The 23836-nt window shown below is 52.5% G+C and overlaps 2 protein-coding genes across 6 annotated transcripts in view; one reads left to right on the top strand and one right to left on the bottom strand.

Annotated features, from left to right (window-relative positions):
• The window catches only part of FYCO1 (FYVE and coiled-coil domain autophagy adaptor 1), a 103351-nt gene that overhangs the window by 14126 nt on the left and 65389 nt on the right, over window positions 1-23836 (bottom strand). For all 4 annotated transcript variants that reach the window (XM_059880183.1, XM_005223113.5, XM_002697098.7 and 1 more), the window contains 2 exons: window positions 5214-5309; window positions 1246-1456 (listed from right to left, as the gene is read on the bottom strand). In XM_059880183.1, coding sequence (XP_059736166.1) covers window positions 1246-1456; window positions 5214-5309 — 307 coding nt within the window. The remainder of the gene's footprint in view (window positions 1-1245; window positions 1457-5213; window positions 5310-23836) is intronic.
• On the top strand, window positions 11245-16586 carry CXCR6 (C-X-C motif chemokine receptor 6). Of its 2 annotated transcripts, XM_024982501.2 has the most exons (3): window positions 11255-11330; window positions 11828-11976; window positions 14718-16586. In XM_024982501.2, the coding sequence occupies exon 3, from the start codon at window positions 14739-14741 to the stop codon at window positions 15759-15761; it is 1023 nt and encodes a 340-aa protein (XP_024838269.1). In that variant the 5' UTR covers window positions 11255-11330; window positions 11828-11976; window positions 14718-14738; the 3' UTR covers window positions 15762-16586. The 2 variants fall into 2 exon arrangements, with proteins under 2 accessions (NP_001014859.1, XP_024838269.1); NM_001014859.1 differs by lacking the exon at window positions 11828-11976 and having other exon boundaries at window positions 11245-11330.

Here is a 23836-nt window from a genome sequence, read left to right as displayed (position 1 = left end):
CATGACAAAGCAATCTGTAATGAGCAGGTACCACAGGACAGGGACGGCAGGAGAGCAAGCCCAGAGGGGCAGACGTACCCCCCACGTCAAATAGCAGACATGGATGCTGGAGCCGGCGTGGTCATCTGTGCACCCAGCGCGCCAGAGCCTGGCCCTCCTGGGGTCCCGGGCCCTCCCCAGACCGCGACGTGAGCCCTCAGGACACCCTGAGGGACTGGTGGATATGATCACAGAAGGCTTCCTTGACACCATTTCGAACTGCTCCTCTCTAGCTTCAGTCTTAGAAAATGGAGACGTTGTACTAAAAGCCTGGGACGCACCCCGAGCTGCAATCCAGCCTTTGTGTCTGTCCTCATTCCTTCCACTCCCAGTGATTCCAATGGAACTCAAATGTCCACGCAAACCAGCTCTCCCACCATCACCCCTCGCACCCTGCCTGCAGAGACTCAGGCGAGGAATTCAGACCCCGCCCCCCCGCCCCACCCGCTTGCTGCCCGCGAGGAGTCAGCCCTGCCGGAGGCCTATCTGCTGTCCTGGGCTCTGCACTCCACCCCATCCGTTCTCCTCTGACTTCTTCCCTTGATCGAGACCAGTGACTCTCAACCTTGGTGCCCACTGGGATCACCCAGAGATGCCTGGGTCCCCCTGAGTGATTCTGATTTGGGCGTCTGGGTTATGGACTCAGAAGTGCGTTTAAAAATGTTTCCCGGGTGTTTCCTTTTAAAGTGCAACCAAAATTGAGGACGACGGTCCCAGCCAGTCAATGTCACATGCTTAAGATTTCTTAGAAGTTTATAAACTGGTGTCTGCTACCAAGGTTCCCAACCCAACCACCCAACTGACACAAAGGCTATGAGTCTCTTTTGACCTGTCTGAAGTGAGATGCTGAACGCCCTAAACTCAAAACTGGAAGCAGAGATCTTGGTCACCACCTCCCGTGATGACTCACTCTTGCTCTCCACGACTGTTAAAATACGATCCTTAACCTGAGTCACACATCTGTATTCCTTTCAGTTTCACCTACTGACCTATCCCAACATCTGTCTGAAGCTGACCCAGGAAAGGCCTTCAGACGTTAGGAGACAGTTCTCAGGCCCTTCCGTCCCCACTGGACAAGCCCAGCTGCATCGCCTGCTCTGCCTGACGTAGGCCCTGGGTTTTTCCACCCTGGTTTCCCTCTGTCCTTCTCAGAGCAGTCCAGGGAAGGGCTGTCCGGGCATCCTGCTGGCAGGGAGCCGGCCTCACCTTACACTGATCCAGCGGCGTGTCCTCGGCCTCCTGGAAGACCACGCTGAAGGAGATACTCTTGGGGTCGGAGGAGAAGACCCAGCTGATGGTGAGGCCTGCCTCGGCCACGGTGATGGGGATGAGGCTGTAGGTACTGGACCGCACGAACAGCTCCCTGCTGCCCTCCCCGAAGTTGGCGATCTCTTCCACCGTGAGGGGTAGTTTTATCCTGAAACATGAATGCAGAGAGGGGCTTAAACACAGCGGGGAAAGCGCTTGAGTCCACTGGCCATGTCGCCTGTAACTCAGAGGTGACTGGAGACAGCTGGAGGCTGCTGAAGGGTGGCCAAGCCTTTGGTCACCATGACTGACAGGCTTAATTGTGGGAGAAACCTTGATGTGCAGTCCATGCCATCAGCTGTTTCCTGAGCACTTAACTATTAATAGATGCCTGGCATAGCTCGAGGCACAGCTCAAGGCACTGGGGACACAGGAGTGAAAAATACAGAGGACAATCCTTGTCTTCAAGGAGCTGGTGTGGTCCCTGCGAGCTGGCGGGAAGAGACACCTGGGCTGCTCTGAACCCCTCCAGGGCAGGAAGTGTGTGCGGAGGCCTCAGCTTCCACAGCTCTCCTGCCGCTGCCCTCTGCCCAGCGGTCCACTCTCTCTTTCTCCTTCCAGTTCTTCGCTCCCCCGCTTTTACCTGCTTAGTACCCACAGAATGTACACCCATTGTCTGAAACTTCCTGCCCTTTCTGTCTGTGATCTCTTTTCAGCAGAAAGTGGGGACCTGCCTCGAGATTTCAAGGGGGCACCCTGACGTGCATTTCTTAAACGCAAATGCCCTAGACTTGCTAATGCAGGGTAGGATGAGGGCCCTGGGGAGAGAGGCTTCTGGGGGCCGTGTCCCTGTTCTCCCTCTCATTAGCTGAATTAACAGTCAGTTCCAAAAGCTTAAAGGTTTGGGACAGTGAGTTCCTCCCTGGGACGGAGGGCGTGGTGCTGGTTCCTGCCACAGGGCTCAGCCTCAGGCTGCAGCCAGGGATGACCATGCCTGCCTCTGGCTGGTGTGAGAATTATGTCAGAGGAAAAACCTGCCTGGAAGGGCAGTCTCCCTCATTAAGGGCCTCGTCCCCTGCAGCTCTGCAAATCCAGAGGCAGCAGGTGAGTCAAGGCCACGAGGGTGGGGTCTCCAGGGAGGAGCTGCAGGTCAGGAGCCTGTGGCCTTCCTCTCCTCTCCTCAACCGTGAAAGGGCCAACTCTGCTCGCCAGCTTCGGGTTTGTTCTCGTCAACACACGAGGAAGCTAAGATTCAAAAAGACTCTGCCTAGGTTCACACAGATCTGAGCCAAAGCCACTGCCTTTCCACTATACCAGCCTGCCCTTTGTGAAGAAAAATACTGCTGCCCCTTTAACACAGGGGTGGAAACCAAAATTCAGGGAGGGTAGGTAGCTTGCCTAAGACTGCACAGGGGTTCAAGGGGTGGTGCTAAAGGTTGCAAAGGGGTGAAGGTGGCTGGGAATACTTGGCCAAGCTTTGCAGATGAGAGACTAACTGATGACTAAAGATCCAAAGTACTCTAAAGAACAGCTCTGATACAGCTCATTCACGGGTGAAAATTTAATTCCATGGACCATTTTTCCATGTGTTAAATTAAATTAACTTTTTGGCTGATTATAGTTAAAAACAGAAAATTCTGAAAGAGATGGGAATACTAGATCACCTGACCTGCCTCTTGAGAACTGTGTATGCAGGTCAGGAAGCAACAGTTAAAACTGGACATGGAACAACAGACTGGCTCCAAATAGGAAAAAGAGTACGTCAAGGCTGTATATTGTCACCCCGCTTATTTAACTTATATGCAGAGCACATCATGACAAAGCACAAGCTAGAATCAAGATTGCTGGGACAGATATCAATAACCTCAGATAAGCAGATGACACCACCCTTATGGCAGAAAGTGAAGAGGAACAAAAAAGCCTCTTGGTGAAAGTGAAAGAGGAGAGTGAAAAAGTTGGCTTAAAGCTCAACATTCAGAAAACGAAGATCATGGCATCTGGTCCCATCACTTCATGGCAAATAGATGGGGAAACAGTGGAAACAGTGACAAACTTTATTTTGGGGGGCTCCAAAATCACTGCAGATGGTGACTGCAGCCATGAAGTTAAAAGACGCTTACTCCTTGGAAGAAAAGTTATAATTACCCTAGACAGCATATTAAAAAGCAGAGACATTACTTGCCAACAAAGGTCCTTCTAATCAAAGCTGTGGTTTTTCCAGTAGTCATACGTGGATGTAAGAGTTGGACTATAACGAAGGCTGAGCGACAAAGAATTGATGCTTTTGAACTGTGGTTTGGAGAAGACCCTTGAGAGTCCTGTGGACTGCAAGAAGATCCAACCAGTCCATCCTAAAGGAAATCAGTCCTGAATATTCATTGGAAGGACTGATGCTGAAGCTAAAACTCCAGTACTTTGGCCACCTGATGCGAAGAGCTGACTCATTTGAAAAGACCCTGATGCTGGGAAAGATTGAGGGCGGGAGGAGAAGGGGACGACAAAGGATGAGATGGTTGGATGGCATCACTGACTCAATGGGCATGAATTTGAGTAGACTCCGGGAGTTGGTGATGGACAGGGAGGCCTGGCGTGCTGCAGTCCATGGGGTTGCAGAGTCGGACACAAATGAGCGACTGAACTGAACTGATAGTCAGAAAAAAAAAGGTCTTGTCCAATATTAACAGTTTTCAAGAATCTGAGAGTAGGCAGAGGAGTCTATTGTGGAAAAGAGGTCTCATAATCTGGAGATCTTGCTGCACCACTCACTGACAGGATGCACCGATGCAGGGTCCTTCATCATTTTACGTTCCAGAATTCTGCCCTTGCACCCAGTGACCTGGACTGTGCCCTTAATCTCTTTTCACTTTCTAGACCTCACCTGCTCAGCGAGAGGACAATACTCAATCTCGCTAAGGGAGATGGTAATGAGAAGATAGTAAGGGTTTGCCATCTCGGCTCAAATGTTATCTTAAAAAAGTCTGTTGTCTACAGTGCTCACATTACAAACGTAAATTCTACTGGTCTCCCTACTTCTGCCCCTGCAGAGTCATTCTTCACATGGCAACCAGAGTGACCGTGTTTGTAATGTAAGTTAGGCTAAGTCATGCTTCTAACCCAAATCTAATTTAAAGCTCCTATTTCCCTCAGATTAAAAGTCCTTACAGTGGCCCAGAAGGCCTGATGTGACGTGGGCCCTGTCTCCTCCTCACCCAGTCTCTCTCCTGCTTTCAGCTCCAGTCACACTGGCCCTTCCTGGATTCCTTGAATATATACCAGACACCATCCTGCCCCAGGGTCTGTGCACCGACTGTTCCCTCTGCCTGAATTCTGTTCCCTCACATATCTGCATGGCAACTCTGTTTTCTATTTAAAATTGAGGGGTGCTTTTCTTTTCCATAGTAAGCACCACCTTGCAACATACACAGGGCACAGAAGTGTGGGAAGAATGGCTACGAGAGGACAGGGAAGCCTTCCAGGGTGACGGGACTGTTCTACATCTTCACTCTGGTCACATGGCGGGGGCAGTCATTTTTCTTTTCTGGATCAAGGTTTCCTCTTTGGCAGAATGGGAAGTGGAGCTGGCTGGGCACAAGGGCCTGAGACTGTATAAGCCTCTGGCCCAGCAGGATGCGGGGGCTGCCAGACAATCAGTGACTACGCCGTATCATCTGTCTAAATCCAAGCACTGTGCACTGCAAACGGGAAATCTTACTGTATATAAATCTTACCAAAAAAATGAAGAAGAAGAAAGGGAAAAAGAGAAAGCAGCGCACACCTGAAAGCCACTGTGGGCGCCCAGTCGAGCACAGGCGTGTTTTCCGGGGGCGCGGAAAGGCCAGGCCTCCTCTGGCATTCCTCCTCTGCTCCCCAGTTGTGACCTCCAGCCCCCGCCACCCCAGCAAGGCCAGCCAGGGCCCACGACTTACATCAGTTCTCCCGACTTCAGCAAGCAGATTTCGGAATCCTGCCCCACAGGCATGTCTTCAGCATCCTCAGGGGTGAGGGAGGTGGACGTGGTGTCCCTGAAATGTCACAAACACAGCCAGCTAGCTGTCAGCACATAGGCCCGCAGTCTTGCTGGAGTCCAGTAGCCATCCCCAGAACACACAGGGAGCCCTTCTGATCACAGACACCGGGACAGAGCCCGCAGACCCTGTGTCTGGGGAGCCACGGGGGCCAGGCTAGGGTGGGAAGGACAGCGAGGTGCGGGAGGACAGCGAGGTGCGGGGGGACAGCAGGGCTGCAGTGACCTCCCCAGCATCCGCCCGGCACAAATGGGCCGCCCTCCTCTCCCACACCAGAAGTTACAGCCGTGGGGCGAGTGCCCAGCACCACGGATGCTGACTTCACAGCGCCTGTCCCTGACTCCACAAGCCTGCTCTGGCCCTTCCCCGAGGAACAAGGACAGGGTGAAGGGGCAGGAAGTGCCACGGGCCGAGAGGGAGGTGGTGGGGGCCCCTCGTATAAGGGGGCAGACCCATGCCACATCTCTTCCCTCCCATCATGGTCTGCTGTCCAGAGAACCAGCTGCCGGAGCTGCCTGGCAGGAAAGAGGTTTCCAAAGTGTGCTCTGTGGAACACCAGTGCCTGGGGAGGGGAACCCCATACTCTTTCTCCGAAACTCAGGTGTCTCCCTGATGGGGACAGAGGCCTCACTGGCTCTCACGCGGCTCTGGGGGCAGGAATGTCTGTGTACCACGCAGTGCACTGCAGTAACCACGACACACTGGGAGTTGGGGGGGGCCCAGTGCCTCCCCCAGGGGCTGACACACGCAGCAGCCGCCGCCCGCTCCCACCCCTCCGTGCTCCTGCACTGCATACTCATCCCACCCCCGGTCACGCTGGGCCTTGCCCATCTGCAGGGGTCTCATCTCCCCCTGGCCCACAAGATCTTGCAAACAGGGGCTGCGGAGGGACTGTCCTTGCCCCAAAGGACAGGCCATGGCTGTCTGCAGGAATCAAAGCACGTCCATGATACTTGTGAAGAAATACACACGGGGGAGTGAATCGTTAGTGTGTAAACTCAGGATGAGAGGGCAGAGGGAAAGCTGACGAAGTCAAGAGAAGAATCACGGACAGATCCCGAAGGAGGAAGTCTCTGAGGGGCTCACGGGGTGGCGGGCGCTGGGTTAGCAGAGCCACACCTGAGGCCAACCCACAGCCCCTTCACCTTGAACGGGATCCTCTCACACACAAAGCAGACTGCAGCCTGCCAACTTACACAGCCTCTCTCTCTGGAGGACAGCCCAGCACGAGGGGCCTCTCCTCTCAGGAGACCTCTGGCAGAAGACCTGGCTTCCTTCAGACAGCTGGATGCCACACCTGCCCCCCACGAGGCTGGGCCGCTGCTCGCCCCACCACATGGCCCCACTCCCCTCCCCGCTCCTGTCTACTGCTGGGGGGCCGAGCCCACTGACTGCGACAGGCTGCCCAGGGCGCTGCTGTGAGGGTGCAGGTGGCAGCTGGCATGGAGGGGGCCTCCAGGGCTCCCGAGATAATCAGACTGCCACTAGCGCCCAGGTATCTGGCCAGGGATGTCTGTGCAGTCTCCATCAGCCCACGACAGGTGGGAGAGCCTGTCCGCAGACACCCTGCCCTCGGGTCTGAGTGCCCTGAGGTCCGAGCAGTGGGCGCCCTCTGGCTGGGGCGTGGAGTGGATCCACAGGGAGTATGGCGTGTGTGTGTGTGTGTGTGTGTGTGTGTGTGAGAGAGAGGGGGGCACGCAGGTGGAAGGGGTGGGCGTCACTCAAGGCGGTTCCAGTCTTGGCTTTATGACCAACTCTGACTCTGGGCGAGCCACTTCCTTCTCCGTGTTTTCCTCTCTAAAAGGGAGGAGAAGGAACCAGCTGGACCCCAGTTCTGCTGGCTTACAAAGGCTGTAAGTTTCAAAGGACTTGGAGAAGGCATTCCACTGGCCAGGAGGAGCCGGGCTCGCCCTGGCGGGCACTGTTTCAGGGACGGTGCAGCAAGAACACGTCCTGACGTGTCTGCTGCCACCAAGGGCAAGCCTGTCAGTCCTTTTCCTCCTCGGCCCAGCTCACCTCTGACCTCCTCCCTGTCCAACACCTCCTTCCTGTTCATCTTTCAACCACTGGCTTCCAGATTCCCACACTGCCATCACAGAATGTTAGTGCAAGAAGCAGCTCAAAGAATCATCCAGTCCAACCTCCACTTAATAGCTGGGGAAGCAGGGGGACAGGGGAGAGGAGTCGGGAGTCCCAGCGCCAGTCAGCCTGTCTCGTTTCATTTGCTCTCAACCTTGTCCAAAGTGCAAGTGCCATAAATGAGAGAGATAAGTAACACATGAAAAACGAATGCTGAAAACTGTGGTTCGTTCTCTCAGTTTTCCTGCATTAAGAATAAAAGACATCAGAGGACTTCCCCGAGGGGCTAAGACTTCACCTTGTGATGCAGGAGGCACGGGTTCAATCCCTAATTGAGGAACTAAGATCCCACATGCCATGAGATAATGGTGCTAGAAAACAATCTGAATACCTCTGTGCAAAAGGGCAGCGACAACAACGGATCATACTTCGCACCATATACAAGAGATTAACTCAGAAATGGATCACAGACCTAAAGGTAAAAACGAAAAAGGAATTTTTAAAAAAGAAAAAGCCAAACGATTAAAAAAATAATAACAAGTGAACACATAAAAGATGCCGGGCCTTCCCTGGTGTTCCAGTGGAGCGGCTCTCTGCTCCCACTGTAGGAGGCACAGGTTCAATCCCTGGTTGGGGAACTAAGATCCCACAAGCCGTGGGGTGCGATAGAAAAAAAAAAAATCTTAATCTATTATTTCTTCTCCTCCTCCATCTCACCTCTCTGACCATCATGACACAGACAACCTGATTACCTGCAAGTACTACCAGAGTAGGTCCCACGACCCTTGCCAGTCCTGGCTGAGGCCCCGTGTCGGAGAGCTCTGTGACCGGTGGGGGTGGGGTGGGTGGGGGAGGGGGGAGTGTGCATGGGTGGGTGATGCAGTCTCAAAGGCTATGAAGACTTTCCCTTCAATGGCTCTTCAAACTGTGGGTTACAATCCAATCAGTGAGTTGTGAATCAGCTGAGTAAGTTATGATGCATATTAAAAATAAAATAGAAAATGTCAACACATTTTTGCATCACGTTGCATGCGGTAAGGATAAGCATTATTGTTTTTAAGAGGCTCTTGTTTGACTTTATGTCTACACACGTACACACCTGGGTAGTCATGTAAATTTCTCCCTGTGGGACGCAGCAGAAAGTGTTCAAGCAACTCTGCTGGAAGATGTCAAGCGATTTTGAAGTTTGAGAAGGACGGAACAAATGCATGGCCACTAGGGGGCACCCTCTCTCCTTTTGTTTTCTGAAACTGAGATGTTTCATTTCTGAAACATCTTTTCAGCTCACTGTCCAAAAGTGACTTTCCTCCTCCCCTTGCTCTGGCCGTGGGAACCGACTACTAGCTGTGGTGGCCTCTTGTGGCTGAGGGCACGTCACCCCATCCTGTCCATCTGAGTTTCCGTCCCTGAGCCTGTGGTCAGTCGAGCGGAACCCGTACTGAGGCACGTATATCTGTCACCTTGCCCTCTTGGGGGTGGTCATCTTGGCCGCCCCTGCCACATTTGGCCTGGGCACCTGCCTTGCACACAGCCAACGTGGTTTTCTGTCCCTAATGTCCTCAAGGACATGAGCAAGGCTCACTCCACTTCAGAAGCAAGCAAGAATGAACTGGTGACCACAGGCCAGGACGCTGAGGAAGTCTCCAGCAAGGTGGTCCAGGGTCCACGCCTGCCTGGACGAGGGGTCACAGCGGGGCTCTCTCCAGCTCAGTATCTGCAGCTGGAATCTACAGAATTTTCCTGTCACAAATCAAAACACCTCAGCCACTTGCTTCTTTAACTTCACTCCTGCCAACTGCCTGAGGAGCAGACTCCTGGCCGCTCAGGTTGTCTGAGGAAGGCATGGAGCCTAGAGAGCCTCCTGGCCTGCGTGTCTGGTGACAGCCTTCCTCAGAGGGCCCCATCCAGCCCTCCACCAGGCCAGGCCAGCAGCTAGGAGTGCCGCTCTGCCTGTTACATGGGGCCTCCTGTGAACTGGAGAGGTCTCTGCTTTACAACTGGTCTGCCCAGTACAGTACAGCACCACTGGCCTCAAGTGGCCGCTTAAATTCATCAGAATTAAAACAAAACTCAAAGCTTGGCTCCATGGTTTCAGTGGCCACACGCCAAGTGCCTGATACCTACACTTGCCTGTTGGACAGGTGGACACAGGGCATGCCCAGCATTCCAGAAGGCTCTGCTGAACAGCTCAGGTCTGGAAGGAGAAGCTAAGCCACATGGTGGGCCACATTCACTGTGGGGCTTGCGTGCATCTTTTTACTTGACTTTAAATTCTTACCAGTTTTTCTTTTGGTTTTGGCTTCCTTTTTGCCGAAAAACCAAGTGACGAAGGGCACTTCTGGTTTTGATGTCTGATTACTTAGTAACTATGCAGACCCACATCCCTGTCCTCACCACTGGCCCGCCGCCTGCTGTCCTCTGGGCAGGCTGTTTTTCTAAGGGTCTTTCCACTCATCTTCCACAGCCCCCACCACCCACCACCGCCTGGCAGTTACTCCTCTCCCAGCAGCCACTGCCCCATCCCTGGTGCCAGAGCTGCCGCCGGAACCAGGGCTCTGGCTCCAGAATGTCAGGCGTTCAGAAAAAGGGAATGGGTCAAGAGTTTGACCCCAAGAGAGCCTGCGGTGGGCACAGCTGCCACGGCCCTTTTATTCTTCCCTGATTCTATTCAGGAACTGTTTGCATGTTCTGGGGGAAAACCCAAGACATATGACTGGGTACTTGCCGTCAAGAGGTTCACTTTTGTTTCAAAGAAAAGCAACCGACACTCCAAATTGGAAGACAACAGAAATAAAATTCTGGCCCTCAAACTGGAAGGGGCTCTAATTTAGTTGTGACTTTTCCACTGGAGAACTCTCCACTGGAGAATGCTTATCACAAGTACAGTCATGCTCTGAGATACACATCTCTCTTCCCTCCCACGCATGGACGCGGTCACGGAGGGCACCGGGCTGCTTCTCCCCAGGGAGGACACGCTGAGCGGGACAAGCACATCCAAGTCAGTGTGTTTGACCAGGTTCAGGCCCTTCTGTCATCACCCTGTGAACTGGGCCTAAGTGACACGGTTGGCTTGTTGCTGGGAGGAACTCATCTCTCAAAGCTCAAAGACTCCAAAATGTGAGGCTGGCTCCCTGTGAAGGGATGTCTTGTTGAGAGAGACAAGTCCTTCAGGATTTGGTTCAGCCTGTTCACTGGTGACCCTAGCCATGAGAAGCAGGGCGGTGAGCACCACCCGAGTGGAGAGGGTTTAGGAGGCAGGGCGACATCAGGCCCTCTGGCAGACCCATCTCTAGAAGCCATCTGGCCCACTGGCCTGCTGATGATAGACACCCGGGCTTGCATCCTGGCAGTGGCAGTTATTGGCTGTGAGCCATGAGGGTTGTTCTCTGGCTATGGTCCTCTGTATTCCCATCTATAAAATGGGATAATACCTACTTGCAGGGTTGCTATGGGGATCAGGGCTGTCATGTATGTTGGAGGTGCACACACACAGAACCCGGGCCATACCATCAACTTTGCATTGGTCCAGACCCAAACTGCTCCAAGGGAACATACGACTAGTGGATGAAATAATTTTAGGGTATAAATGCCACCATCTTCAGTGGACTACCAGTGCCAGGCCTCTGCATGGCTCCCCTTTGGTTTACAAATTAAAACCTTCTCAGATCCTGGTAAAGGGTAAGATCCCAGCCAGGATGCGGGGGTTGTGCAGCATCGGAGCCACTGCTTTGTCTCTTTGACCCCCAAATTACACATGTGCAGGCTGGGTCATGTGGATTCTGACCTGCAAGGTGGGGAAGGGCTGGGTCTCCTATCATCACCAACTGAGGACTCTTCACAATTACTCAACGGAAACCTGGACCACATCAGAGACAACGGCAGACCTTGCTGCTGTGAGCAACCTCGTCTGATCAACAAACTGAAAGAGCAGCTCTACCGGTGAGTCATTTATCTTTTTCTTTATAGTTAAAAGAGGGGCTAACCCCACGTTTTGGGGGGATTCTCAGAGTCCTGCCTGCAGCGTGGTACAGTCAAGTGCCAGGGTTTTCAAGCTCAACTGCTCTTGGCTCAAACTCCAGCTCAGCCACTTGCTGCCACAGGGCTAGAATAGAGGACTGTGACTTAATCTGTTTCTGTAATATGATGCTGGTAACATGATGTGCCTACAGTGTGGGAGACCCGGGTTCAATCCCTGGGTCAGGAAGATCCTCTGGAGAAGGAAATGGCTACCCACTCCAGTCCTCTTGCCTGGAGAATCCCATGGATGGAGGAGCCTGGTGGGACATGACTGAGCGACTAAACTAAAAACTAAACATGCTGCTGACAGGAATGGTATAATCACGCCTCCCCAGGAGATAAGGGGAGGCTAACTACCTGTGTTTGTTCACTGACTAATCTCTTTTCCCTTTTTTTTTTGTTTCTTTCCCATTTTATAGGACCTTTGTTAGCTTATGGTTTACTTTCTTTTCTCCATGTACATCAATACACAACTGTAACAGCTTTCGAAAATACAGAAAATTTTAAATGAGGAAGGGAAATAAGTCACTACTAATTCTACAAGTCAGGGGTGAACTGCTGATAAAATGTAATTTTTGTTCGTTTTAAAAAAAATTTTGTCAAAACCACAGAGCTGATCGTAGGTTCTTAAACAAGGTCCATAGAGGGATTTAGAACAGAGGGATTTAGAGTTCATGAATCCCTGGAATTGCAGGCATGTATGTACATCATCACTGAGGGAAACGATGTGCAGCTTTCAGGAGACTCTCAAAGCGGTTTCTGATCAAAGAAGGTTGAGATCATGATCAGTGTCACATTCACTTTGTCATCTATTCATTGTAATAGTAACAGCCAAATAGTATTTCGCATATCTACTTTGTGCTTACACTGTTTTGAGCAATTTAAATGTATTTTGGAGGGGGCAGAAACTGGGAGACTGGACTGACATATACACACTCCTACATAGCTGTATAGGCGGGGAATTCTACTCAACACCTGTAACGGCCCATATGGGGAAAGAATCTAAACAAAGAGCAGACGTATGTATATGTGTAACAGACTCCCTTTGCTGTACAGCCGAGACTAACGCAACACAGTACATCAACCATGCTCCAAGAAAAACACTGTTTAATGCACTGTATTTTCCAAAGTCAAGGGTGCTTCCTAAATGTTTCAATCATATTCTATTTTATGCCGAGATTATATTTTCTTTATTCGTTATCAAATATATACTATTTCCAAAGTTGGATATATTATTATTGTTTTAAATTTTCACAAATCCACCTAGGACTTTGGTTAGAGAAAATAAAGAAATGAGTGCTTTTAACATTTCTAGAAGAGAAAGTAATTTTTCATACTCTATCTGCACACAACCATGCAGTCCCGATCTGTTAAATACTGTTTAAGTTTACCAGCCGTTACAGATGAATCTGCACAGGTCCTCTGAGGAAACTGCAATGCCAGTGTAATGCATTTTTAAAGGGAAGAGTAAGTCAAGCAATAATGCAGACGTGACATTACCGTCAACGTCACGTCCTAAATGATAAACGTTTTTGCCCCCACGTGAAGCAGTAACACAGACACGTCATCGTTGGGCCCACTTGACCTACAGCCCAGAGACGGTGGGGCACAACGCCTCCGGGCTGGCCTTTCGCTCTTAGAGCCAAGGGTTTGTGGTCCAGGAGGAGGGACTTAGCACTAAGCAGTCCTAGCCCAAAGGCAAGGTCCTTTCTTGGAGCAGGAGGGTGCTCTGACTCTACGAACAACCAAGGTGGTAGCACTAAGGTGGACGTCCCTTCTAGTCAGGACCCAGCTGGGGAAAAGTCAAGTCCCTGAGAAGACCAAAAGCAGAAATCATCTCTCTTGCACCGTCTTATCTGGCTGGTTGATATTCTGCCTTTGCTGGACGAAGGCCTGTTCTTCTTAAAGCTCTCCTTGAGGTGCCAGTGGGTTATGGCACTAGTCACTGCACGAGCCCCTGCGTGCTGAGCGTCTGCGGGTCACTGACCTGACCCCCCAAGGCTGATGCTGCCAAAGCTGCCCCTGCTCCCACACCAGACGACGTCACCCCTGGGGCTGGTCTGTGGTCCCCAGCGGGGACACAGGGCCCAGAGCAGGGTCACAGGGGGTGATGATCTTGAAGGGCTAGGACCCCCAGGCAAGAAAGACAGCTATTTGGTCTCTGCTATAAGCAGCCCCACTGCAAGGCTGGCCATCGGCCCTGTTTGTGGCTGCCCATCCCCCTGACATCCCATTTCCATCAGCTCTTCCGTTTGTTAAAGGAGACCCCTGAGCTCTACACTGTTGGTTGTAAAAGCTAGAGCAATGTTCCCTTCTCAGGTAATCTATCATGAAGAGATTCCTGAAGACCAAAGAGGCCCTGAGGGTGGAATATCATACACAGACAAGGAGGGGGAAGGCTGGGGTTGGTCGTGAGGAGAACCGCCCAGTTCCCTGGGCAGGAAGCCACTCAGCCAAAGCACTGGGCAGCCTGGGCTCTTCCCCGACCTGTCTCCCCATCACAGGAAGATGAGGCAGAATGAACAGGCCACCTGGGGCAGGAAGGACCAAACTCCTCTTGGTTTCCAGGCCCATCAAGGTGGACCCCCCTCTAAGGGGGATATTGCCATGGCTTTCACAATTCCAGGTACAGGGGTCAACCTCACAAAACATGGGGCACAGGCTGCGTGGGTACCTGCTGTGAGGCCCAGACAGATGAAGACAGCCTCCCCACTGAAGACCAGTGCAGTCCTTCCAAAAGGACATGCTCCCCATTTCACCATGTGATGACCTCTGCTTCCAAGGCCATTTAGCACAGGATTTTCTGGAATGTGGGTGGGGTCCTGAGAACTTTACTGCAAGTTAAGGGTCCCTGGCTGAGCAGTTTCCTCCCAGAACAGGCTGTCCCCAGTATCCTGGGCTGTTACCCAGCAGAACAGTGGGAGCGTTTAGAAGCTGACTATTCGCCCCCTACGTGTGGGCAACAGGGCAGTGGGAAGACAGGAGGGGGCTTCCTAGGAGGCACTAGTGGTAAAGAGCCCGTCTGCTAATGCAGGAGACTTAAGAGATGCAGGTTCGATCCCCAGGTGGGGAAGATACCCTGGAGAAGGAAATGGCAACCCACTCCAGTATTCTTGCCTAGAGAATCCCATGGACAGAGGAGCCTGGTGGGCTACAGTCCACAGGGTCGCAAAGTGTCGGACATGACTGAAGTGACTTAGCACACATACACGCACATTTGCACCCTGAATGTGGGCAGTGGGACAGTGGGAAGACAGGAGGGGTCACCCTCAACCCAAATGCATGTAATTCCTGTGGTCTGACTCCCAGGGGTCCAGCAGAACAGACGACATGGCTGAGTACAACTACGAAGACCTCGGGTTCTTCAATGGTTCCAACGACAGCAGCCAGGGGCACCAAGACTTCCTGCGGTTCAGCAAGTTCTTCCTGCCGTGCATGTACGTGGTGGTGTTCACCTGCGGCCTGGTGGGAAACTCCTTGGTGCTGGTCATCTACGTCTTCTACCAGAAGCTGAAGAGCCTGACAGACGTGTTCCTGATGAACCTGCCCCTGGCTGACCTGGTGTTCGTCTGCACTCTGCCCTTCTGGGCCTACGCAGGCATCCATGAGTGGGTCTTTGGCAACGTCATGTGCAAAGCCCTGCTGGGCATCTACACGCTGAACTTCTACACGTCCATGCTCGTGCTCACCTGCATCACCGTGGACCGCTTCGTCGCGGTGGTGCGGGCCACCAAGGCCTACAACCAGCAGGCCAAGCGCATGGCCTGGGGTAAGGCCATCTGCTCGTCCATCTGGGTGGTTTCCCTGCTGGTTTCCTTGCCGCAGATCATCTATGGCAACGTCCTTTACCACGACAAGCCCTTCTGCGGTTATCACGAGGCGATTTCCACCATGGTGCTGGCCATCCAGATGACCCTGGGGTTCTTTCTGCCACTGCTTGCCATGATCCTCTGCTACTCGGTCATCATCAAGACCCTGCTTCAGGCTCGAGGCTTCCGGAAGCACAAGTCTCTGAAGATCATCTTCCTGGTGGTGGCGGTGTTCCTGCTGACCCAGACGCCCTTCAACCTCGTGAAGCTCATCCGCAGCACAAGCTGGGAGTACCACACCATGACCAGCTTTGACTACGCCATCACGGTGACGGAGGCCATTGCCTACCTGCGTGCCTGCCTTAATCCTGTGCTCTATGCCTTTGTTGGCCTCAAGTTTCGGAAGAATTTCTGGAAGCTCGTGAAAGACGCAGGCTGCCTCCCTTACCTGGGTGTCTCAGGCCAACACATGTATTCCGAGGACACTTCCAGGAGTGCTTCAGCGTCTCACAACGTGGAGGCCACCAGCATGTTCCACCTGTAGGGCTCGGGGAGGCTCCCGGATGTCATGGGAGCACAGCTGTGTCTTCCAGATGAGGCAGGCTTTGTGTATAGCGCATGCGTTCTCACGGAGAGGTTACCCAACGCCGCAGCTGGGGTGGGCTGCTGCTTCTCAGGCATGAACAGATCTGCTTTTTCACAGCCTAGCCTAAGCTCAAAGGGGAGTCTGAAAGCTGCCCGGGCTTTCCTTCCTCCACCCCAACAATACTGATGCCAGGAAATGACATGTGATTCTCAAGACCCCAGGTTCTCCTTCACTGAGAATGGGACTGGGACAGAGTTGATGAGGGGGACATGGCCAACAAAGGTTTTGAAGGCAGGTAAGAGTCTGGTTTCCAAGTTCCAAACACTTTTCTGACGGCTGGTAAGCAGGGGACATTAGAGCAGCCATGAAAACCAGTGCTGATCTTGGTGTCTTAGACCTTCATCACCAGGTGCCTGACAGAAATGAGTTCAGGTTCTGTCACATCTTTCGTTTCGTTTTTATAGAGATAGATGGTTAATCCTGCTATCTTTGCTTGACCCTGGAAGGACTAGCACCAGGAAACACGAATGGGCTGAAGCAAAACAGGGTTGGCTGAAGATTCCAGTGGGCCACAGAAGGCTAGAAAAGTGTGCAAAGCTGGGTGCAGACTGTCAGGAGTCTAAGCAGCACTTCTGAAATGGATCCTCAGTGGGTTTGCTCTTAAAATCTGAATTATTCAATGCCTCACATACAAATCATGTATAAATGTGTGTGTTATACACATACATGCATATCAGATAGCATATGATTTTTATGACTGAGAAATAAAACTTTTAAAATGTCTCCAAACTACTTTTACTCTCAGACACATTCTACCTTAAAGCGGTATTCCTGAATAAAACAAAGGTGATCACTCGTGGGCTCAGAGCACAGGAAATAAGTCTACGACTATCAACTCTGAGGGCACTGGTCTATCGATATACCATTGGTAACAAACCAGCTTCTTCACTGCGGCTTCTAACCTCCTGCCCAGAACGAGAGGAGCACGTCTCACCTCTGAAGTGTGGTCACGGGATGAGACGGAGTTTTAAATGTCAGTCACTGGTTTGTCTATGTTTATTGTACCCCAGCACCTGCTCAACAGGCTTAAAGTGGCCTTTTTGACTCACGTGTTGCAAAACCACTCACTGAAACATGGAGAATACTTTGAGGACAGCTAGAGAGAGACCTTGGGGAGGGGGTCAGAACAGGCTGAACAGTGAGGTTTTGAGGCTTGGGGAGACCTGAGTCAAGGGCTGCTAAGACCAGCTGCACGCTGCTCAGTCACTTCAGTGGTGTCTGACTCCTTGCAACCCCATGGACCAGGGCCCGCCAGGCTCCTCTGTCCATGGGAACTTCCCGCAAGAATACTAGAGGGGGTTACCATGCCTTCCTCCGGGAGATCTTCCTGACCCAGGGATCGAACTTGTGTCTCCTGTATTGACGGGTAGATTCAATTCTTTACCACCAAGCCACCGGGTTAAGACCAGTTGGTAATGTCTTAGCCACCTCCACTTTGGTGCAGCGTGCACCCTAACAGTGTTGCCTCTTAGGCCGGGCATGCGGAGGGCTGGAGAGGACGCACAGCAAACACTTAGCACTCTGCATTTGGGGAGGAAGGCCCCCCAAATGGTGGTAGTGTCTTGGTGAGGTGTGGGAGGGTTGGCTTCGTGCCTTGCAGAGGTGCTGGGCATGGCCCAGCTGTGTAAAGGCTGGGCTTGCAGGGCCCACAGGGCCCCACCAACTGTTTCATAAACACGCTAAATACACCCATGGGGAGAGCTGCTTTACAGAGAGGGCAGGAGGGCAGAGAGCTCTGCTCAGGCCACAGAGACCATCTAGTGCTCCGTAAACACCAAAAGCTGACCTTTTCACTGTGACAAGGCTGACCTTTAACCTGTTTATGTTGGCTTCAGAGAGGTGGGGGTTGGTCACCCTCCTCTGTGCGGTCACCTTAATGCCAAGCACTTACGCTAGAGAGGCCATGAGCCCCTAGCGTCCCCAATAATACCCCAGAACAAGAAGCAGAGGCCCTAACTGGGAAGGAATGGGTGAAGTGTCTGGCCCAGTTTAGGGCCTCTGACCACACAGAGGAAAGCAGTGTGGTGTAAGGGGAAAGGCAGGGCTCTGGGGTGACTCAGATCCTGCTTCGAGTATAGCTTCACGTCTGTGCACCCCAGGACAAGGCAGGCGCACCCCCTCGCCCAAGCCTGTTTCACCACCTGTACCCCTGGCTGATGACGCCCTCCGTCCAGGAGCGCTGGGAGGCGGTGACCACACGCTCGGAGCCATGTTGGGGGCGGCCGCTCAGGCAATGGAGGGCAGCTGCTGGGACTGCTGGGTCCTCCCCTCCTGGGTGCCAGCCTGGCTGAGTCAAACAAGACCAGTCCCCTCAGGCCATGTGCCACCCCAGGCCTGTTATGTGCCCTCTGTCCAGGCTCCCCGCAAAAAGGTTCTGCACTGGCCCTTCCACAGCTGAGGAATACCTGCCTGCCTGTCCTGAGGAAAAGCGTGGCCGCTCCATCTTTTCCCGCTTCTCTGCCTCCCCAGGCACTGCTTGGGCCCACACTCTGACCTTACCTGCTGCCCTTGGGAGCAGAGATCATTTCCCCAACCCCCTCCTGGGCGCACGACACTCCGGGCAGCATACCCTGGCACAGCCCACGCAGCTTCCTGAGGGTTTTCACTCTGCACTTGTCCACAGGACAGCCCCGTGGAGCACAGGTTCCCTGTCTCAGAGCCGCCCTTCCCCTCCCTGCAGCGCTCGCCTCTACTTACACCCACTGCTTGACCTAAGAAGCCTGGGGTGCAACTGGCAGGAAGAGGTCGGGTGGGCTGTGGCTGCCTTGGCTGAGGCCTCAGGGTCTCCCCCTCCACTGAGTTCCCTGCACTTGCAGCCCAGGGGCAGGGCGGGGCCACACAATCCGAGATGCGGAGAACACAGGCTGACCCTGATTCCAGGGGCTACTTGGAGCCTGAAGCCCAGGATTCTCAGTGGGCGTCCTGCAGTGAGGAAATGGTGCTGCGGAACAGAAAAAACAGAAGTGCCTGTCCTGGAGGGGCAGAGGTGGAGCAGAGAGCACCGGAGACGGGGCGCTGGCTCCCCTTGTCCTCTTGGGGCAGCGCCCCTTCCACACACCACTCCTTCGTGGCCCACGGTACCTAATGCCCTTTGTTAGGAGGTTTGGTACTACCCCATTTTCCAGATGAGGAAACAGTTCAGAGAGATAACTACCTCACAAAGCACACACAGCAGAGCTGGGGCTAAAACCCTGGTGAAAAATCTCTTTACTTCCCTCAAATGTTGGCTAAGATAGATCAGGGAACCTGACAACTCTGTACTCATCTGAAGATGGAGATGCCAGGTTAACCCAAGTGCAGCAAGGCTTTTTGGAAAAAGTCAGCTTTCATTCCAATCCCAAAGAAGGTCAATGCCAAAGATGTTCAAACTACCACACAACTGCACTCATTTCACATACTAGCAAGGTAATGCTCAAAATCCTTCAAGCCAGGTTTCAACAGTATGTGAACTGAGAACTTCCAGATGTGCAAGTTGAATTTAGAAAAGGCAGAAGAACCAGAGATCAAATTGCCAACATCTGTTGGATCATTGAAAAAGCAAGAGAGTTCCAGAAAAACACCTACTTCTGCTTCATTGACTACGCTAAAGCCTCTGACTGTGTGGATGAAACAAATGGTGGAAAGTTCTTAAAGAGATGAGAATACCACACCACTTTACTTGCCTCCTGAGAAAACTGTATGGAGGTCAAGAAGCAACAGTTAGAACTGGACATGGAACAACTGACTGACTCAAACTGGGAAAAGAGTACATTAAGGCTATATATTGTCACCCTGCTTATTTAACTTCTATGCAGAGTACATCATGTGAAATACTGGGCTGGATGAAGCACAAGCTTGAATTGAGATTGCCAGGAGAAATATCAATAACCTTAGATATGCAGATGACACCACCCTAATGGCAAAAAAGTTAAGAGGAACTAAAGAGCCTCTTGATGAAAGTGAAAGAGGAGAGTGAAAAAGCTGGCTTAAAACTCCACATTCAAAAAACGAAGATCATGGCATCCAGTCCCATCGTTTCCTGGCAAATAGATGGGGAAAAAATGGAAACAGTGACAGACTTCATTTTCTTGGGCTCCAAAAACACTGCAGATGGCGACTGCAGCCATGAAGTTAAAAGATGCTTGCTCCTTGGAAGAAAAGCTATGACAAACCTAGATAGTGTATTAAAAAGCAGAGACATTACTTTGCCAACAAAGGTCCATATAGTCAAAGCTATGGTTTTTCTGGTAGTCATCTACGGATGAGGAAGTTGGACCATAAAGAAGGCAGAGCACCAAAGATTTGATGCTTTTGAACTGTGGCGCTGGAGAAGACTCTTAAGAGTCCCCTGGACAGCAAGGAGATCAAACCAGTCGATCCTAAAGGAAATCAACCCTGAATATTCATTGGAAGGACTGATGCTAAAGCTGAAGCTCCAATACTTTGGCCCCTTGATGTGAAGAGACCCTGATTCTGGGCAAGACTGAGGGCAGGAGGAAAAGGGGGCAACAGAGGATGAGATGGTGGGTTAGCATCACCCACTCAATGGCTATGAGTCTGAGCAAACTCCGGGAGACAGTGAAGGACAGGGAAGCCTGGCGTGCTGTAGTCCATGGCATCAAACATGACCGAGCGAATGAACAACAACCAAAGGTGGCTTTCTAACCTCAACCATGTTCACCATTTTGTGTTCTCATTTTGTTTGAAATACCAGGCATTGGATCTCCTGGTTGGTGATAAACCCACAACAGTTCCCCGAAGCGTTGACCACAGAGCACCCGTTCTAAAGTAGGTGCTAACTAAGATACTCTGTGGGTTGGCGCAGTCTCTAGAGTTTGGACTCAGTAATCCTGGGCATCAGGCAGGATGTTCTTTGGTAAAGACACCTGAGCTCCGAGGTGCAGCAAACCAGGGCCCATGCAGTAGATACCACAGCGTGATCCTTGACCTCACAGCTCAGGGAAAACATCGCAAAACAAGGCACCTGCATGGAAGGCTTCCCACACGGTACGCACCCGAGCCTCTTAACTCCGTGGGAGTGGATATGGCCCCGTCTTGGATGTGCCAGGGAGGAAGTTCAGTTCAGGGGGCCGTGGTGAACCTAGAGACAGCGAACCAGGGCCTGACCAGGAGCGTCCGACTCTGGAGCTCAAGCTCTTCACTGACATGGTCTGCTCAAGAGGGGAGGCAGGCCTGGGGAGGCCAAGGACTCGAGGCCAGCCCTGCTGTGGGCGAAAGGAGCTCTCTTTCCTTCTCAGCCCGCTTCAGGCCTGAGAACAGCTGGGCCTCTGTCAGGGAGATGGCTGAAGGTGGGCCTGGATGACTGTGGGGAAAGGTGTGCATGTTCGCGGCGTCTGGAGAATGTCAGCTTCCCATCTGGTGAGGCCTGTGCCCCGGGGCCACTCAGAGGCTGCTAAGGGATCGGCGGCATCCTGCGAGCTCTCCCTGAGCACCTGGGTTCTGGGACCTCTTCCTGTCCTGTCACAGCCAAGGGGCCAGGGCAGACAACTGTGTTTGTCCTGAGGACACATGTGTGGAGCGGGGAGTGGACGAAGGGTAAGGAAGGAGGGCAGCTCTTTGATGGGAAGATGGGGAAACGAGGCCAGGAGAAGGCGGCAGTACGCTGCAAAATGCATCTCGTGCCCGTGACTAGAGGGAGGGGTTCTGGGTACAAAGCTTGGTTCTGACGCTTGCAACCCCCTGACCTGGAGTGAGTTACCTGGCCTCCTGAGCTTCAGTGCCTCGATACAAGAAACAGGGACCATAACCCCTACCCTGTGGAGGGCTGGGCGGGGACCAAGTGAGGGCGTGCAGACGCAGCTCCAGAGGGAAAAAGCTCCAACAAGGGCTTTTAGCAACACGACCTCCAGGCGGCCTCTGTTCTCCGGATTAGAACCCTGGACCACTTCTTACTTTGGACTCGCTGTTTTCTTTCTCTAAATCTCTTGGCAAGGGCGTGTACACACACCCAGGCTCTGTACCACCCCTCTCCCCACCACAGCTTTCTCAGACTCCTGGTGGTTTTAAACCTAAGAAAAAGCTGCAGGAGACACAGGTGTCTGCCTCCAGTTAATGTGTAAGCAAGGTGTGAGACAGGGCACGCCCTGAACTGACTCGGAGGGCTTACCCTTTGCCCAAACAGACTAGGCACAGGACTGCAGACCCATCCATTAACCCCGGATCTGCCTTGGACGCTGAGGCCAGCATGCTGGCAGTTTCCTTTCCCTGGAACGCTTCCTGATTTCCCACGACTGAAACACACACGTTTGTCAGTGGTCAAAAGACCTTCTGCTTTTGCTCCTACTAGGAAAGGGGAAGATGAGGGGTGAAGTGACAGGGGAGCTTCGGGGGTACTTTCTCATGCACCTGAGAGCCCGAGGCCATCTCCAAGGCCCTGAGGTTCTGGTCTGGCTCACCTGACCCCTGACCCACCTGGCCAGGAGTCAAGGCACAGTCAGCGAAGAGTTGCCAGGTGACAAAGGAAAAGGGTGGCTTAGTGCAAATCCATGGGGGTCAGGGGGGACACTGCAGGCTCACGCAATCAGGCAAGGCTTCAAGGTGGGCCTTTCAGAAGGAAAAGCAAAGGCCCACGGTCACAGTGAGCACCTTTGCTTGGGTGATGGGGTTGGCTGTATCCTTGACGCGAGTTCACTCACCTTCAAGCCTGAGCATAACCGAGTATAGGGACACACGCTGGAGCCTAAAATCTCCTGAGCTGAGAGCCTCCCAAGATTAAGTGCATCTCTTCCCATGCAGCAGAAACCCCAGATGATAAATCTGACAGACTGGTGCCAACCCTCCTCTGAATTCTGGGCATGAAGAAAGGAACAGAGATCTCAGCATGAGTGGGCAAAAGCTCGCGAAGCTCCCAGCCTGGATGGAGAGTGGGCCACGAACTGTGCCCACTCAGTGTGTGCCCCCCACATGGGGGCCCTGTCAATTCTCCCCCGAGCTTCTGAGCAGGCAGTGCTTTGCACAAGAAACTGCATTTCAGCCGGACCCCGGGGCTGAGAAGCACCAAGTGAGGCTGCCAGGGAGGGGAACTTGACCTTTGCTTGGGTCCCCTGACTTAAACTCTCGCCACCTGAGCACGGTGGCACTTGATGCGGTTATCTCATTTATTTAGAAATGAGCCCTTGCACCACTCTCCTCACAAGCTTTGTTGGAAAACAGCTGGCCCAGAAAAATTGGGGAGGCCGATGGAGAGCTGGCACTGAAGGATGGATGGCCCTGTGCCAGACGCCATCCATCTACAGCAGTGAAAGGTTTGGAGGGTCTGGGTCATGGTGATGGGACAGGGCCCAGGCTGGCTGGGGGAAAGTCCCTCGGTTCCATGGAGTGCTGGGTAACAGACTTGTCTATATTTTTTTATTGCTTTTAGAACTCTGGGGCTCGAAGAGGCCTTAGCTGAAGCCAGAGGAACTTCTGAGAGAAACCGCTTGAGAGAACTGAAATTAATCTGAGCTTCCTTTCTTGTGGCACCATCACCAGGCCTGATGAGTGGTTCTATGACGTGGTTTTTAAAGAGCAGTGTGTTGCTCTGAGCATGGCTGTGGCAGCCCAGGAAGGGCTGCTCTTCTGAATCATCCAGCAGAAGTCATCCCGGATCTCTGCTGCACATGAGCACGTGCACTTCAGTCCCCATGCTGACGTTCTACCCCCAGCGCCTCAGAACGGGGCTGCTTTTGGAGATAAGACCATTAAAAGTGACAAGTCGCTCAGTCGTGTCCGACTCTTTGTGACCCCATGGGATTCTCTAGGCAAGAATACTGGAGTGGGTTGCCATTTCCTCCTCCAGGGGATCTTCCCAACCCAGGGGTCAAACCCAGGTCTCCCACATTGAAGGTGGATTCTTTACCATCTGAGCCACCAGGGAAGCCCAAGATCATTAAAGAAATTAGTTAAAATGAGGCCAATGAGGTGGGCCCTAATCCAATCTGACTGGTGTCCTTATAAGAATGGAAGATTAGGACCCAGAGAGACAAGGGTGCACA

This window comes from Bos taurus, chromosome 22, assembly GCF_002263795.3.
Source record: "Bos taurus isolate L1 Dominette 01449 registration number 42190680 breed Hereford chromosome 22, ARS-UCD2.0, whole genome shotgun sequence".
NCBI lineage: Eukaryota > Metazoa > Chordata > Mammalia > Artiodactyla > Bovidae > Bos > Bos taurus.
The sequence above is the reverse complement of the archived record's forward strand: the minus strand, read 5'-3'. Positions and strand labels throughout refer to the sequence as shown.

Coding starts and splice junctions, on each gene's coding strand:
- CXCR6 (NM_001014859.1), top strand. CDS start 14,739: ATGGCTGAGTACAACTACGAAGACCTCGGGTTCTTCAATGGTTCCAAC.